Source organism: Cervus elaphus, chromosome 5 (assembly GCF_910594005.1).
Source record: "Cervus elaphus chromosome 5, mCerEla1.1, whole genome shotgun sequence".
Classification (NCBI taxonomy): domain Eukaryota; kingdom Metazoa; phylum Chordata; class Mammalia; order Artiodactyla; family Cervidae; genus Cervus; species Cervus elaphus.
The window spans coordinates 19,028,720-19,046,786 of NC_057819.1; the positions used below are offsets into that span (position 1 = coordinate 19,028,720).

The following is an 18,067-nucleotide window of genomic DNA, read 5'->3' on the forward strand; positions in this document are numbered from 1 at the left end:
AGAGGCCTTCCTCTTGTCTTCTCCTTTTTGGCTGTGTTTGGTTAAAAACTCCATGCTTTGGGTGGTGATAACTTTCTACAGAATGAAACAGCATGACCTTCTTTTAAAGTCAGATTCACTCTCCCAGCTCCAGCCTCCCTAGTCCTCTGTCCAGTTTACATTAGTTAGGAATCCCTGGAATACAAACGACAGAAAACCCAACTCAAAGTTGCTTAATTAATAATAGGGCAGTTATTGACACATGTAACTAAAAGGTCCAGGTGTAGCTCTAGGTAGGACTGGATGCTGTTAAACTGTGTCCCTATTTATTTATTTTTTTTACTCTGTTTTGCAGTGTGTGAATTTTATTCTCAGGCAGGCTTCCTCCACAAGCTGGCCCCAGCAGCTCTGGGTTTGCATCCTACCCGCTTAGCAAATCCACTACAGAAAGCCTCTTTGTTCTGTAGGAGTTCTGGGAAAAGTCCTCTTATTGATTCTCATTGGCCTAGATTGTGTTCCATGATCATGATTGACCCAATCAGGAGGTTGCACCGCTTTGATTGGGGGAACCTGGGTCATGTGCCTTACCCTAGAGCCTAGGGGGAAAAGTGATTCTCTGAAGGGAAATTATACTGCCCTTCCAGGAGGTAGGGAATATGTGCTAGGTGAGAAAAATAGGTGGTTTTTTGACACCTCTGCTCTAGATACACAAGACTGGAAGTCCCCCTAGATTTTACCCATAGCTGGAAGAAGGCTTTTCTGTTACCTTTTCTCCTCTCAAACTTCTATGCATCCTTCAAAGCCCAGTTCACATGTTACTACCTCAGTGAAGTCTTTCTAAACCCCTCTCTCCCTCTGTGGAATTAACTTGTCTTTCCCTGAGGCCTCCTAACCCTTTATTGTCACCTTTATTAATTAGCATGTTAGGGGCTTCCCAGGTGGCTCAGTGATAAAGAATCCTGCTAGTGCGGGAGCAGCAGGAGACACTGGGTTGGAAGGATCCCCTGGAGAAGGGAATGGCTGCCCACTCCAGTATTCTTGCCTGGGAAATCCCATGGGCAGAGAAGCCTTGGGGGGCTACAGTCCATGGGGTTGCAAAGAGTTGGACGTGACTGAGCATGCATGCACATAGCATGTTGGAGTACAGGCTGTTGTAACAGAAGCATCATGGCACAGTATCTCAAACACGCAAGGCTTTTGTCTCTCACACATAACAGTCCAGAGGTGAGTGGGCCAAGAATGTTGGGCTCCTGAGGTCACCTAGGAACTTGGTCCTTGCAGCTTACTTACTACTCACCACTGCTTTAGGAGGAGTTCTCATCTGCATGGCCAAAGCTGGGTCACACCATTGCATCTCAGCAAGCAGGAAAGAGTCAGGCTGTGGAGGGCAAGCAGATCCCTTTTTACAAAAATGTTTGCCATTTCCTAGTGAAGCCAAACACATGCATACCATACAACCCAGAAATTCCGCTCCTGGGTGTATATACACTCAGTGGAAATGAGTGCTGAACGTTCACAGCAGGGAAGCCAGACACAAAAGGCCACGTATCACATGAGCCTGTTTACACGAAATGTCAAGAATAGACAAATCCATAGAAACAGAAAGTAGATTAGTGGTTGCCAGGGGCTGAGGGAGTGACTGCTAGTGGGTAAGGACTTCTTCTTGGGTTGTTGAAATTTCATGTTCTGGGATTGGGTGACACTGATGTTTGTACAATGTTGTTAAGTATACTTGAAACCATTAAATTGTATAATTTGTTTTTAATGTAAACATTTTTTATAAGCTCACCTTATTATTTATTTTTTAGGTTGAGGTATACATAGCTATTTGATATTTCTGTATATTACAAAATAATCACCACTAAGCTGTATACTTTATTTTTTATTTTATTTTTAAAAATATTTAGCTGCAAGGGAGGCTGGGAAACATGGTCTGTAAGCCAGCTAAAATGGGGAGAAATGGGTTAATTGTGACGGTCCTGACAGTTGCCATGTTCTCTAGTTAATCGTTTTCATTCTCATATGATGTGAGAACTTTACCGTTGAGCTTAGCACCTCATTTTATAACATCAATGCTCAGTGCCCTGCTTGTTGTGCATGCATGCTCAGTCATGTCTGACTCTGTGACCCTATGGACTGTAGCCCACCAGGCTCCTCTGTCCATGGGATTTCCCAGGCCAGAATACTGCAGTGGGTTGCCATTTCCTCTTCCAGGGGATCTTCCTGCCCCAGGGATTGAGCCCCCGTTTCCTGTATTGGCAGCGGGTCCTTTACCACTGGGCCACCTGGGAAGCACTTGCCCTGCTTATTAATTTTGAATATTTTTGGTTGGGGACCACTCTTGGGGTTGTTAACATGGTGACCCTCACAGGTCTTTCCTTTCAGGCTCTACTTGAATCTGGTTCTTGGCAATGTGAACGTGACCCTTCTCAGCAACCAGGCCAAGTGAGTATCCCAGACACCCCTCCATCTGACTTTATGGAATCCGGGCATTTTGCTCTTTCAACTTAAGAGAGATGGGACCAAGCTAGTGTTTTTGCATTAAAAAAAAAAAAAAACGTTCATAGCTGGGACTCTGGCTTTTGGTCTTTCCAATGGTCTCTTCCTTAGTATGTAGACCACATGGGGGAGGTTTCCTTCCTTCCTTTCACAGAGTCAGTACATGGTATGGACTGGACCGCCAATTTCCCATGAGAAATGGCCGCTTGTCGCATTCCACGCCTTATCACACACATTCCTCCTGGGGCGTAGGCAGTCCTGGCTAACCCAGATCTATCCCATTTCCAGGGAAAATGGAGCTGTGGCTTTTCCACTTCTGTAGGTGGTTGAGGAGGAGACCCTGTCGCAGCTCCCTGCCCATCACAGGCTCGAAACCTTAAACCCAGGAGTCCAGGGACAAAAGAAGCCTTGCACACTGGCCCTCTTTCCCTATCGATCATCACCATTAATTCGAAATCTCTCTCTTAGTTTGATCTAGCAGGTCAGGGATCTGGTGGGGTGATGGGTTATAATGATGTGACCTTTCTTGGGGGTGTCTGTCGCTGCAGATTTGCCTACAAGGATGAGTATGAGAAGTTCAAGCTCTACCTGACCATCATTCTGCTCCTGGGCGCTGTGGCGTGTCGATTTTTCCTTCACTACAGGTGATGGGGTGTGGTGGTGTGTGTGCAGGGGTGAGGGAGGAGGGCCATGAGAGAACGATCCAGGGTTTCTCTTGCATCTCCAGCATTTGGTGTGATGAGGTATAGGGTAGAGAAGGACCATTTCATACAGGAAATAGCAGTTCTGTCTGCCTTACAGCCATCCAACAAATATCTACTAAATGGTTGCTAGAAAGGCCTTATAACGTAGTAGCTAAGAAGGAGCCCAGTGTGGTCCATCCATGCAATGGAATATTATTTGGCCACAAAAAGGACTGAAGTATTGACACATTCCATAACATGGATGAACCCTGAAAACATGCTGAGTGAAAGAGCCCAGAGGCAAAAGGTTACTTACTGTATGATCCCAGTCATATGAAATGTCCAGAATAAGCAAAGACCATAGAGACAGAGAACAGATTAGTGGTTGCCAGGGGGTGGTGGGGAGGCAAATACGGAGTGACTGCTAAGGGCCACAGGTGTGGGTTTTTGTTTTGGTTTTTTTTGAGTGGTGAGAATGTTCTGGAATTAGATAGTGATGATGGATGCACAACTTGGTGAATATCCTGAAGACACACTGACTTGCATCCTTGAAAAAGGTGAATTCTATTGTATGTGGATTGTGTCTCAGTTACAGAAGTAAAGGTGGTGGGGGGTAGGATGGGGAGCAAAAAAGAGGAAGGAAGGAAGGAAAGAAAAAGAGAGAGACCACAGACTTCCTGGGTCTGAATCCTGTCTTCGAGACCTACTGGCTGTCGGATGGGCAGGTTGCCTCTGGGTGCTTCAGTCTCCCCCGCTGTAAAATGAGGGTGACACCAGGCCCTGCCTCACTGGGGTGTTGTGACAGCTGAGTGCATTAACACCGCATGTGGCTGTGCCCAGCGCCTGGCACCCAGTGGCACAGTCGAGAGGGTCAGCTGCTCCATTTGAGTGGGACAAGGGAGGTGAGCCGAAGCCACGATCCCTCAGGGGGTTTTGTTTCCCCCTGCTCTGGCCCTGGGTTTCCTGCCCTGAGGGGAGGCAGCCAAGTGTGGCTTGGGCATTTGGCCCACGTGTCAAGGGTTTATTTCCTGGCAGGCGCTTGGCTGGGAGTCCAGTTGCTGGGCTGCCCACTTGAGTGTCCAAACAAAGGTTCTTTCAGGCCCTGAGCCCGTGCCCGCCTGCTGCCTTGGGCCTGGGCAGCTTCCCTGGAGGGCAGAGGCTGCTCATGTGCCCCCAGAAAGGGGGCAGAAGTTCTTGACGTGCAACCAGATTTCCTGGTGTTCGAACCTCTGGGGCCCTCAGAGGACAAATCTGTGGTGTGCAGTTGAGTGCTCAGGCTCACTGAGGGCCTGGCATCACCGTGTCTCCCATCCCTTTCTGTATTCATTTCCTGGGGCTGTCGTAACAAGGCACCGCAAGCTGGGTGGCTTAGAACAATAGAAGTGTATTTTCTCATAGTTGTGGAGGCCAGAAATCTGAAATCAAGGTTGGAATCATGGTTGGCAGGACCACGCTCACTCTAAAGACTAGAGGAGGAGCCTTCCTTGCCTCTCCCAGCTGCTGGTAGTGGCTGGCCATCCTTGGCGTTCCCTTGGCTTAAGGCTGTTTCACTCTAGTCTGTCGTTATATGGCCATCTGCCCTGTGGCCCTGTATCTCTCTCCTGGTCTTCTTATAGGGACACAGTCCGTGGGTTTAGGGCCCACCGTAACCCATTATCTCCTCATCTTCACTAATTATATTTACAAAGACCCTGTTTCCAAATCAAGTCATATTCTGAGGTTCTGGGTGGATTTGAATTTGAGCCGGGGGGAACACTGTTTAGCTGACTACACCTTCAATGGCTTAAAAAAGGGCAAGGGTGGGGAGCTGGATGGTCAGCACATCTCTGAACCTCATTTCCTCATCTGTAAAATGGGAAGTTGTTGTTCAGTTGCTAAGTCGTCTGACCCTTTGAGACCCCATGCACTGCAGCATGCCAGGCTTCCTTGTCCTTCCCTATCTCCTGGAGTTTGCTCAAACTCATGTCCATTGCGTCAGTGATGCCATCCAACCATCTCATCCTCTGATGCCCCCTTCTCCTCTTGCCCTCAATCTTTCCCAGCATCAGGGTGTTTTCCAGTGAGTCAGCTCTCACATCAGATGGCCAGAATATTGGAGCTTCAGCATCTGTCCTTCCAATGAATATTCAGGGTTGGTTTCCTTTAGGGTTGACTGGTTTGATCTCCTTACTGTCCAAGGGACTCTCAAGAGTCTTCACCAGCACCAAAATTCAAAAGCATCAATTTTTCGGCTCTCAGCCTTCTTTATGGTCCAACTCTCACATCCGAACATGACTACTAGAAAAACCATAGCTTTGACTAGATTGACCTTTGTTGGCAAAGTTACGTCTCTGCTTTTTAATACACTGTCTAGGTTTGTCATAGCTTTTCTTCCAAGGAGCATGTGTCTTTGAGTTTCGGAAATGGGAAGTAACACTGTCTTTGTTTGGGTTCCCCCAGAAGAAATCCCCCAAGACAAGCATTTGAGTGCCAATAATTTATTCAGGAGGTGATCCCAGGAAACACTGGTAGGGGAATGGAAGTGAGACAAGTAGTTTATCCTGTGGGCATCTGGAGTTCAGTGCTGCTGGGGAGTAGGGGACGCAATGGATGGGCCTCAGTTATCCCCCCTCAGGGGTGAGGGAGTGGGCGGTATTTATCCTCCAACTGCTGTCAGTTAAGGGAGGCTTAACTCTCACAGAGTATTGCAACCTGTAGCATTTACGCTGTAATTATCTACAAAATAAAAAATGGAACAACAACAAAAAAAAAAATGGAACAATGTAAGTGAGCATAATAGATACAATTATCCATTTCCACAGCCAAATTTAGTTATTACCAACACTCAGGAAAACACACTTCCATATATTGAACTTTCAAGGCCCTACTCAAATGTCATTCCTTCTTTGGGGACTTGTCCTGGTTTGCTGTTCAGTTGTGTGCGTGCCGGGGGTGGGGTGGGGTGGGGGGACAGCTGTCCCTGGTTTCTCATGTCTGTACCCCTCCCTGGGGCTGTTTCTCTATGCCAGGGTGACAGATGAAGTCTTTAACTTCCTGCTCGTATGGTATTATTGCACCCTGACAATTCGGGAGAGCATTCTTATCAGCAACGGCTCGAGGTAACGGGGGGGGCCCAGCTTTGTGGGGTGGTGCGGGGGAGCCAGAGGGAAATCTGTCATGGAGGTGAGAGCTCTCAGCCTCACCTTGCACCCCCTTCCTCCTTGTGGGGTGGAGTATTCATGACTCTTGAGAACCAGGGAGGAGGAAAACGGTGTCTGCTGCTGCAACTTCACTTGCAATGGTCAGTCTGTTGCTTACAAGAAACCCTAACTCAAATAAATGAGTTTAACACAATAAGAAATTTATTTTCTCATATCAAGGAATGGGTCCATTAGCGCTGAGTTCAGGTAAGGCTTAATCCAGGCATTCAGACAGTGTCATCAGGACCCAGTTTCTCTCTATCTCTCAACCATACCTTCCACTGTGTTCTTTTAGTCTCAGGTTTCAGGGAGGAGCACCCAGCAGCTCCAGGCTCACATCTTCATTTCTAGCATTCCCAGCAAAATAAGGCATGTTCCTCTCTCCCAGGAGTCTCACTGGGTCCTGTTGGCACTCACTGATTATCTCTGAACCGATCGCTGTGGCCAGAGACTGTACTGCTCTGAGCCTTGTGTCCACCCCCAGGGCTGTCAACCAACACCTCAAAGCTGAGTGTCAGGAGAGGAAAGTTAGGTTACTGTCACCAGAAGGTTGAATGGATTCTGGTGAGAAAAGTGGAAAGTCCCTGACAGAGAGATTAGAGTATCAGGACTGAGTCAAGACCCACGACTTGCCACTTGTAGGACCCATTTCCCATAGGTCTGATGCCTTTTGAGGGTGTCCATTTGAACCCCTGCATACCATTCTTGTCCCTGTTTTTCCTGAAACAAAAAGTAACAACTTCTTGACCCTCCCCACTTCCTTCTTCCTGGGGGCTGGTAAGGAACAGCCAGGAGCTGTGTATTTAAGATTGGGGTGTTTGCCAAACCCCCAAATAATTTGCTACCTTCTCACTTCTCTGCCAGTGGTCTCTCATGGCATATCCCTACCCTGCTGGGCCTTACCCTGAACATAGAGCTGAGAGGTAAGGACCAGGGGAATCAGCTATTCTTAGGTATGCAGTCCTGTAGCATGCAGCCCTTTAGAAAAGATCAGTGTTTCTCAAACTGCACTCAGCCTTTACCGTCTCCAGCATCACCTGGATGATAGTTTATTCACAATTTAAATCCACGTCTTTTTGTTTTTCTTTTTTTTTTCTTTTTAATTAAATGTGAATTTATTTTAGTATATGTGCTGCCAAAGCGAGCACTAAATGTGAATTTATTTTAAAAGGAAACTTTTATTTCACCACCATACGTGGAAAACCAGCATCAATTGCAGGAAAGAGGAAATAGTGTAAAAATAGAATTTCATTCTCATTGTCTAATTTATTGAAGTCAATGATTCCTGCTTCCTGAAGGCTCTGAGCCTGAGGCCTGCTATCTCTCTAAAGTGTGTGTACATGTGTAAAAAGGGAGATGAGCAGATCTCTATGTATGTATATATGTGTTAATTGCTCAGTCGTGTCCGACTCTTTGTGACCCCGTGGACTACAGCCCACCAGGCTCCTCTGTCATGGCATTCTCCAGGCAAGAATATTGGAGTGGGTTGCCATTCCCTTCTCTAGGAGATCTTCCCAACCCAGGGATTGAACCTGGGTCTCCTGCCCTGCAGGCAGATTCTTTACCATCTGAGCCACATGGGAAGCCCAAGAGCAGGGGATTTTGTATATTAAAGATGTCCTGGCATTTAACCAAGACTGTCTCCCTGACTTAATCAGGAGAATGGAAAGAACAGGACGGATGACTTCTCACCACGTGATTCAGTATCATCTAGCATTACACTCAGATAGCATCTAAAACTTGGTGGTACATGCCCCATGCTTTGGGAAACACTGAAGTAGAAAATCCTAGCAAATCAATAACATTTGTAGTTTTCCTTAATTTTAGTGATTGTATCTTCCTGCTTTTGGGCATGGTTGGAGGGGACCCAGGGTAGTACATAGTGGGGAAATGGGCCCAGGGCAATGGGCCAAGCTTTCTTGTTACTAATTCTCTTTGTGCTCCCCTGGGCTTGGTATTGGGAGTTTCCTCCTCCTGATGGACTCATATTAAGAGTGTTCGGGGGCATGCTACATCCCTAACAGTCACTAACACTTTAATAAGAGTTACTCTTGTCCTTTTTTCTTATATGACAAACTGTGGGTGGGGGGTTTCCCTGAGAGAAGGGGACAGGTCTGAGTGGAGGTCCCTGTAAGTGTGGAGCACACCCAGAAAACAGGGAGGAGGACTAAAGGGGGAAAGTAGGGTTCCAGAGCCACCTCACTTGCCTGACACCTTAGTGGGACCTTCTCTGGGGCCTCCCTAGGGCTTGTGCTCTGATGGGACAACAGGAAGGACTGTCACTGAGCTGGTAACGCAAAGCTTTGTGTGTGGTCCAATCTGTCCCCGACCTGCCACTTATTACACGTTTATTTTATGTATTTTACATTTTATTTTGCTATGCCACACAGCATGCAGGATCTTAGTTCCTTGACCAGGGATCAAACCTGTGCCCCCTGCAGTGGAAGTGCGGAGTCCTAACCATTGGACCACCAGGAAGTCCGTATTACACTTTTATTGAGCAACTTTTAAGTACCAGACACTGAGCTAGGGACTCCAAGATAGCTCCCACGTGGAGCCTTTTGGGAGCACTCATAGTGGTCCTTTAAAAGACCATTCATGGCAAGTATGCTTCAGGAAGGTCAAGTTGCTTCAGGAATCACATTCCCCCAGGCCTGCCTCCCCAGTCTGGCCTTCAGGACATATTTGGATGTGTTGGTGGTGGGGACCGTGGGATGAGTAGGGTGGGCCTGTACGGACGTCTTATTTTCTGGAATGACTACGGGAGTTGTGGTCAACTTGTGGGAGGGGGAGGCATAGCAGGTGGACCAAAGCTGGGTGATTAAAACTTGTGACTTGTCCTCGACATCTCTTGAATAGTTACCTCCATCCTCCCCCCGCTTCTTCTCAGAGCTGATTTTTCTCCTGGGGTGGGCACGGGAGATGCCTGTGAGGTTTCCCCTCACACTTGGCCCTTGTTAGGGAATAGCTAAGAAACCAGTTCAAGAAAGCACAGTGAAGGAGGAGGCAGGGGTCCAGTTTGGGGTGAAGGCTGCCTTTCCCTGAAGTGTCCCACGGCCAGCTCTGGAGCTCAGAGTGGGTACCCAGTGAATGCCCCAGGGTCTGTGTAGAAATGAACTGAACCCAAGCTATGTAGTGAAGGAAGTTCACTGGGGTCATCTTGGTGTTGAAGAGACAGCTGAACCTGAGCCAGATAGACTTCCTGGAGGCTTGCTGCCCAGTTTTGGTCTGATGGAACCTCTTTTATCCTGTTTCCAGTTGCATCCAAGACCTGAATTAGGGTTGTGTTGTGGGGAAGCAGGCTTAGAGAGGTGGGTGTGTAGGGGAAACGCCCGCATCTGGGATGGAGCTACCTGTGGTTTATGTCTGATGTTTCCCATGTGAGATGTAGCTCCTTAGCTCAGTTAGAGCCATAAATAAGTCAACTTCCTTTCCAGGTTTTGGAAATGATGGAAAACCACCTGATAGGAGTAAACATGAAGGGGTATTTACTGGAGCATATAAATAGTTCGGGAGGTCCAGAGTGCTCAAACAATGTTAATTTAACAGCCCTCCTCCTTCTCCCTTTTCCTTTCCTGCTACCTTCTGCACTAGCTCCCAGCAGCCCAGCCCAGCACCCTACAGGGATCAGCAATCCCAGAGAAAAGAGCATCTTTCCTCTACTAGTCCAGGGCAGTCTTGAGTCAGACTTCTAATTGGCCAGGCTCAGGTCACATGCTCATCGCTGAACCAATCACTGTGACTGCAGTGATTTAGCATCTCCATCGGCTGACTCTGGGTCATGTGCCCAGTTATCTTAGCTCCACCACCCAGACTGACTGTCGGGGTGAGGTAGTTCCTCCAAGGAAAGACAAAGGGGAGAACCAGAACGGGAGTGATTAACAGACAAAACAGCAGATGTCCTCTGCAGTAGTTCTGGGATAGAATGAATAATGAATCAGAAATCACATTGCCTTTTCTGGCACGCCAGCCCACCAGTGCCCAGAACGAATTGGTTTTTGTAAGGGCCTTTCCTAGGATACAGAGGGGTAGGGGTGGCAGAGGAGAGAGGGAGCCTCGGTATAGAAGCCATTCCCGGAACTGCCCAGGTGACCTGAAACTCAGAGCCAGAGAGAGCCAGGTGTTGACTAGTGACTGGTGCCCAGATCTTACGCTAAGGTGTCCTGTAGGGAGCTCTCCAAGCACAATCCCCAGATAGCAGAACATGCTGTTCGTACTACATTCGGGCTATGCACTGTGCCAGCCTTCCTGGCGTACCTACTGTCTGCTCATTTAAAAGGCCACAAGCTCCTGCAGGCTTCGTTTCTGGGGCAAAACAGACCCTAGAGATAGACTGCTAAAGGGTGAAGGTCTCTTTCTGGAGTGGTACAAATGTCCTAAAACTGACTGTGGTCATGTTTGCACAACTCTGTGAGTACACTGACTTGTATACTTTAAATGGGTGAATTGTATGGTGTCTGACTGACATCACAATAAAACTGTTATATAAACACACAAACACACACGCACACTCATACGTGCGGAGCACCAGTCCAGAGCCCTGGGGTATGCAGACAGACAATGGGGCTGGCGAATGCACGCTGGGAAAGAGGACATTTTTAGCCTCTCCCAGTGCCGCTGAGCTGTGTTTATTGGTGGCGCCTGTCAGCGCTGGGCTGTGGGCACAGTGAACTGTGAAATTGGAAGCTGCTGCTCAGCCAGGCTTGCTGCCGGGAGCCTGTGTCTGGCTCCGGCCCCTCCTGGACAGGGAGCGGGTATTTCTCTAGGGACCATTGGTAGGTAGGACAGAGGACAGGGGGCTTGCCAGGCCTCCAGGGCTTGCAGAGACTTGTTGGTTGCTCTTCAAGATGAAGGTCTAAGGATAGGGCCAGTTATCTTCTGGGTCAGAAACCAAGGTTCCTCAGAGACCCTGACAGACAGGGCAGGGACACGGGGAAGGGAGATTGGGAACCAGCAAGTGGACAGATGTCCCATCCTGTCCCGTGAACTCACGTGGCACCTGCATCAGTCTCCCGTCTAGTCTGTCCTGGTGGCATCTATACCAGCTGCACTTCCTGGACATCACTTTTTCCATTTCAGCATTTATTGAGTACCTACTGTTTACCAGGTGCTGTTAGTGCTAGGAATAAAAAGCCTCCTAAAACCTTGTTTCTCCTCATAACCACTCAAGCATCCACAGACTGTTGCCCAAACACCTAACTTATGATCAGACATTTTTTGTGGCTGTATCGTGCGGCCCGTGGCATCTTAGTTCCTGACCAGGGATTAAACCCACAGTCCCTGCATTGGAAGTGTGGAGTCTTAACCCCTAGGCTGCCAGGGAAGTCTCTTTCATTTATTTTCTTCTTTCTTTCTTTCTTTTCCTTCCTGTCTCCTTCCCTTCCTTCCTTCCTTCCCAGAACTGTTGAAGGGCTTCCCAGATGGCTCAGTGGTAAAGAATCCACCTACCAGTGTAGGACACACAAGAGATGAGGATTCAGTCCCTGGGTTGGGAAGACCCCCTGGAGAAGGAAATGGCAACCCACTCCAGTACTCTTGCCTGGGAAATCCCATGGACAGAGGAGCCTGGTGGGCTACAGTGCATGGGGTCGCAGAGAGTCAGACAGGACCAAGTGACTGAGCGCACACACACACACATTGAAGGGCTACAAAGAGAAGAGAGGAGTAAGATGCTGTCCCTGCTCTTACAATGTTTATGTCCAGGGGAAGGTTTTGAGACAAATCCACTTATTAGGACAGTGCAAACAAAAATCTCAATGACACACCAATTTTCACATGAGATTGGGAGAAATTTTAAAATTAGGTATTCCGTGTTGGTGAGGGTTTGGGGAACTCGATAGTCTCTACTGCCAATGGGAGTGTAAATTGGGAATCGCTGTTTTGGAAGGTAATTTGAGAAATAACTACTCACGTGCCCTCTGAGCCAGCCGTCCTGCCTACTTACTTCCTGGTAGCTGCCATGGAGCAACAGCGTCATGACACAGGGGACTTCCACAGGATGTTTTGGCAACATGAAGGATGACAGGGACAGTTCTGGAATGGCTGAGTAGGCTACGGCAGAGCAGACACATCCTGAAATGTCATGTCACGTTTAAGAAGTCAGTGGCAGGTCTGTAGATACAGGCCTGGAGTCAAGACAAGGAAGCAAGTCGCAGGATGATTTTAGTTAAAGTCTAAAAAAAAAAAAAATTTTTTTTTGTTTTAAATTTAATAAAAGGGACTTCTTGGAACTTCCCTGACCAAGATGCCATACTCCCAATGCAGGGGGCCCAGGTTCGGTCCTGGTCAGGGAACTAGAATCCCACATACCACAGCTAAGGTCCGATGCAGTGGAATAAATAAATAAATTTTAAAAGAGGGGACTTCCTTGTGGTCCAGTGGTTAAGACTCTGAGCATGCAATGTAAGGGAACAGGGATTTGATCCCTGGTCGGGGAACTAAGGTCCCACGTGCTGCATGGCTCGGCCCAAAACAATTTAAAGAAAGAAAGAAAAGCATCTAATCCATCAGCTCATCCCCTGAACCAGCAGATCCTCAGGTGCCTCCATTTGGAGCCCATCTCCCCACTTGGCCCCCACTCCAGTTGTCTCCCAAGAGAGAGTTCTGGAAAGATGAAGGTTAACTGCTTCTCCCGCATGGCTGCTTCCCGTGTTGCAGTCCCTGGTGTCCCAGGGTGCATCTGGCAAAGCAGATTGCTGCCTCATCATGTTCTAATCACTGAGCTCCTGGAGAAGGGCTGGGGAGGCCGGCAGAGGCCTCAGACACACTCTGGGACCTCGAAGAATAAAGACTGCCTGTGACACTGGAGAGAGGGTGACAGCCAGGCTCCCTGCCCCTCTTTGGAGTGATAGCGCTGAGCCAGGGGAGCGCTGGGTTCTTCTTATTTATTTGGCTGCCCTGGGTCTTAGTTGCAGCACGTGCGATCTTCAGTCTTCATTTTGCCATGGGGCATCTTTAGTTGCAGCAGGCAAACTCTCAGCTGCGCCACATGGGATCTAGTTCCCCGACCAGGGATCCAACAGGAGCCCCTGGCTTTGGGAGTGAGGAATGGGCCATGGGACCGCCAGGGAAGTCCCAGAGCTGGATACTGACCACGGGGTCCCGGCAGCTTATGGACTGGATGAGTGAAGTCCAGGGCTGGGCGAGGGCCTGCTGTAGACAGAGGAGCAGATGAGCCTGGGGCCCCCAGAGAGCAGCTGTGTCTGGGATGGAGCGAGGCACTTCGTGTACAGTCTGTGGTTCCTCTGTGTCTGTGTGGGTTAACGTAGATAGCTACAGCTCTGTGTAAACGTGTGCGAGTGTTCTGTGTTTATTCAACATGCTTGTTGAGCACCTGCTGTAAGCCAGGTGTCACGATACAGATGAACAGACAGTATCTCTGCTCTTTTGAGTGGGGAAGGGGGTTCAGAAACAAATAAGGAAAGAATGATAATTTTAGATAGTGATAAGCACCGTGAAGAAAATAAAGCAGGGTAACGTGATCCAGAGTGGGGCTGTCTAGCTGTTTCAGATAAGGGGGTCAGGGAAGGCCTCTTGAAGGAGGTGACCGTTGGTCCGAAAACTTGAATTTGGACCAGGAGCCAGGCTGGCCAAGATCTTGGAGCAGAGAGAACAGCAAGTTTGAAGGCCCCATTAGTCTGCTCAGGCTGCCATGACAAAATACCACAGACTAGGGGACCTAAACAACAGAAATGTATTGTCTTACAGTTCTGGAGGCTATAAGTTCACGATCAGGGTGCTGGCAGGTTTCCGCTGAGCCCGCGCCTTGGCTTGCAGACGGCCCCTGCCTCCTCCCAGGGCCTTTTCTCTGTGTGCATGCACTCCGCTCCAGTCTCTTCCTCTGCTCCTAAGGACACCAAGCCTATCATATTAGAGCCCCACCCTTATGACATAATTTAACCTTCATTATCTCTTTAAAAGTCCTCTTTCCAAATATAGTCACATTTTAAGGTACTGGGGTTAGAGGTCTTCAACATAGGAATTTGAGGGGAACACCATTCAGCCACAGGCCCTGAGGTAGCCATGGGCTTCGCTGGTTCAAGGAAAAGGCTACCTGGAACTTCTGAGAGTGGGGGTGAGGAGGGGCAGAGAGGCGGATCTTGGAGTACTGGGGATGTTAGGGAGGTGTTCTGAGGGTACTGGGGAGCTGCTGGGGGCCCGACTGCCTCTCTGGGTCTCTGTATGACTGTGTATCTCATAGGACAGAGGGCAAAAGTCCTGGCTTGGGTTCATTTCTTGCTCCAAGAAGCTGTCTCTGGGTTGCAGACCACTCCTCTCCCCCGACACAGGCTGGGAAGCTTGCTTTCTCTCCCCACCTGAGCTCTTTTCCTTCTCTTCTCTCAAGAATTAAAGGCTGGTGGGTGTCTCACCACTACGTGTCCACGTTCCTGTCTGGAGTGATGCTGACCTGGTGAGTGTCTCCTGCTTGAGCCCCAGGACTTCTGCTCACTCTTCGCAGGGAGCCAGTGGATGGGGACTGGCAGTGGGCCCAAGATGCAGGGGATTTGGGGGCTGACGTTTGGGCCGAGAAGTAAAAGTGTGAGCTTACAAAGGGGCTGCAGGGCCACCCCAAGCCAGCTGGGGACTTTTCCAAGGGCTGCTGACTGTGGTGACAGGGAGCAAGTGTGGACAGAACAAGCACAGGGACAAGACTGTGACTGATGGAGGGAGGAGGAATCGGTGGGCATTTGGTCTTCAAGATGCCTACCCCGGCTCCCTTGGTTCTAGAATGGATTAAAGCAATGATGGAAATTACCTGGTCCAGCCCCAGGAACATGATGATAAAGAAGGTAGAAATTTGGTTTAAAATGTTTTTTTTTTTTCTCTCTGTCTCTTTTGGTTGGAACAGAGATGGGATGGGGATGAACAAATGATTTCAGATTGGGGCCTCACCTTTGCTTTCCCCCCACTTCTCTGCAGGCCTAACGGACTAATTTATCAGAAGTTTCGCAATCAGTTTTTAGCGTTCTCCATTTTTCAGAGTGAGTGTCTCTTGCTCGGATTCTGGGGAGGGGCACGGTGTGGCTTTCACCGCTGGAGGTGGTTGTGTGAAGAGTGTGTCTTGTGTGAAAGAGAGATGAGACTGGGGGAGGTCCCTGATTGGGCAGGGAAGGGTCCCAGAAATCCAGAAGGGAGCTGTCCGCCATCTCTCCCCACCACTCCATCAGCCCCATGCTGCTGTCCAGCCCCCAGCCCCTGGAGAGGAATGTTCAACCCCTGGAACTCCAATCACTACGTTTTTCTTCCCCGGTTCAGAATCTGACCAGCTGTGCCCTTTAGGAACTGGGTGGTGTTGGGAGCATCAACTCTGTTTCCCTTAAAATGGACATTTATGTTCTTTTTCTTATTTAAGAATTGCTCTGGATTTGTACACAATGAGGGGTTACCTCTGAGGAACAGAAATTGGATGGTTAAAGACAGGGAGAGAGTTTTACTTTTCATCAAGTACCTGTTTGTTCCCCTTGAATTTTATGCTGAATACACCTTACCTATTCGAAAAAATACAATTTAATTTTAAAATAAAACCCTGATTAGAAACATAAGCCAAGAAGGAAAATTATGTATAATTCCATCCTTAGGGTGTTAACAGATATATGTCCTTCCAGATATTTTCATTCATAAACACACATACACACCTATAATGCTGTATTACATATAATCTACAAACATAGGATTCTTCTACATAGCTTTTTTTATAACCTAGTTTCTATTCTTTTAACAGTTATGATGGGTATTTTCCCATGTCGACACACAGAATTCTGCCTTCTCGTTTTTTAGGTTCAGACGTGTGTGTGTGGTGTGGCGTGGCGTGGCATGGTCTGCCTTTTCATTTTTAGGTTCAGACGTGGGTGTGTGGGTGTGGTATGGTGTGGTGTGGTGTGCTGTGGTGCAGTGTGTGTTGGGCGTGGGAGGAGGTTGTACCCAGGCGCCCCTGGCCTCTGGGCAGTGGATACCTGCCGGCCTGCGGTGGAGGTGTTGCTGGGTCCCCTAGTCCCTGAGCTGGGCGCTGTGCTCCCCCTACAGGCTGTGTCCAGTTCCTGCAATATTATTACCAGAGAGGCTGCCTCTACCGACTGCGGGCCCTGGGGGAGAGGAATCACCTGGACCTCACTGTGGGTGAGTAGCCTGGCCTGGTCGGCGGGGTGACAAGCACTGACCGTCTCTGTTCCCCCAGACTCTGCCCCGCGTTTGTCACGGGGACCAGGTGCCGGTAAGAACCTGACAGGACCTGCCACATGCAAAGCCAGGGCTTGCTGACCTCATCCCAGTTGCTTTTTGTAATTCATTGTGGATTCCATTGCAGTTGACAAACGCAAGTCCAGCTGTGTGCCAGGCCCTGGAGGCTGAGCGCCTATAGCTTATCCTTTTTAAAGTCTATTTTTTTTTGTCTGTGTTTTATGACGCACATAATGTTAGTCTAGTCTAGGGTTTTTACACTTGTGCAATTTATGTGTTCTTAACTTTAACTCATCGGGGTGGGTGCTCCATCAGGAAAACTCAGAGACCCTTCCTTTAAACTTTCAGGGGAACGTGTTGTTAATAAAAATCTTCTGTCTTTTGAAGTGGTCATTTCCATCGAATTACTCTGCACAGTAGGCCCTATTTTGTCAAGACTCGATTGAAATGAAGCATGCCAAAGCCAGTTATGAAATGCAAAATCCTCTGCAAATTTTGAAAAACCTAGTGCTGGCATGTCAGTGTCCTGTAAGAGTGGTCAGCCCACTTGGGTCACAGGGACGTGAGGCGTGAGGGCCACCAGGCCTGGTGGCAGTTACTCCGTGTGTTCCCTGGGTTATTTTACAAGTGAGCACTCACCCACCTGGAGGAGGTGATCCCGCCAGATCGCAGAGTGACTGGCAGGGCCGGGCCACCTCACCCAGGCCCCTCGCTCCCTCCTTCCTCTCCACAGAAGGATTTCAGTCCTGGATGTGGCGAGGCCTCACCTTCCTTCTGCCCTTCCTGTTCTGTGGCCATGTGAGTCCTCCTGGAGTTTGTGGGTACCCCCTCCCAGGAATAGAAGGTCCTAAGTCCTCTCCCTCTCTCACCAACCATCCGTGAGCTGGGGCCCTTGGGGTCCTGTGGCTGGGACAGCCCCTGGGTCCCGGCAGGCCAAAGGCAGGAGCTGGAATTGGCCCTGGGCACCCGCATGCCCCACACCAGGCTGGGTGCCCCAGTTTCATTTGGGGGGGGTTGTCAGTATCTCAAGGGCAGTTAACAGCAGAAGCTGAGGGGGCTTGCCCCTGCCCCCTGGGCTTTCCCACCTGGGTCTCAAGGGGACTCGGGTGAGCTGAGCAGTGCCTGCTTCCCCTCTAGTTCTGGCAGCTCTACAATGCCGTCACATTGTTTGAGCTCTCCAGCCACGAGGAATGCAAAGAATGGCAGGTATGGTGCTCACACGTGTGTGTGTTGTGTGTGTGTGTGTGTGTCCTGGGGAAGGTTGGAGCCGCTTGGGGAGAATTCCTTCCCCGGGCCCCCCCCCTGCTCTGTGGGGACCTGCAGTAGAGAGCTCACTGCTCTGGGGGCCTAGGAGACTGGGGCAGGAAATCTGGGGGTCCCTGGGAGCTCCTCAGAGGTCTGAGAAACACCAAGGAGGTTTGCGCTGGGGGTCGGGGGGCGAGGGGGGAGCCCCCTAGGACACTGCCTGACCCAGAGGACTTACACCTCTCACCCAGCTGGCTCAGATCCCTGCCTTCTGCTGGCAAACCTTGCAGTTCTCAGGGAGCTTGT

General features: G+C 49.3%; 1 protein-coding gene across 1 annotated transcript in view; it reads left to right on the top strand.

The window, feature by feature from the left end:
- The window catches only part of TMEM120B (transmembrane protein 120B), a 43,560-nt gene that overhangs the window by 21,744 nt on the left and 3,749 nt on the right, over positions 1-18,067 (top strand). Inside the window, exons 4-11 of the mRNA XM_043901919.1 lie at positions 2,365-2,424; positions 3,027-3,122; positions 6,170-6,259; positions 14,685-14,750; positions 15,260-15,321; positions 16,364-16,456; positions 17,250-17,314; positions 17,654-17,722. Coding sequence (XP_043757854.1) covers positions 2,365-2,424; positions 3,027-3,122; positions 6,170-6,259; positions 14,685-14,750; positions 15,260-15,321; positions 16,364-16,456; positions 17,250-17,314; positions 17,654-17,722 — 601 coding nt within the window. The remainder of the gene's footprint in view (positions 1-2,364; positions 2,425-3,026; positions 3,123-6,169; positions 6,260-14,684; positions 14,751-15,259; positions 15,322-16,363; positions 16,457-17,249; positions 17,315-17,653; positions 17,723-18,067) is intronic.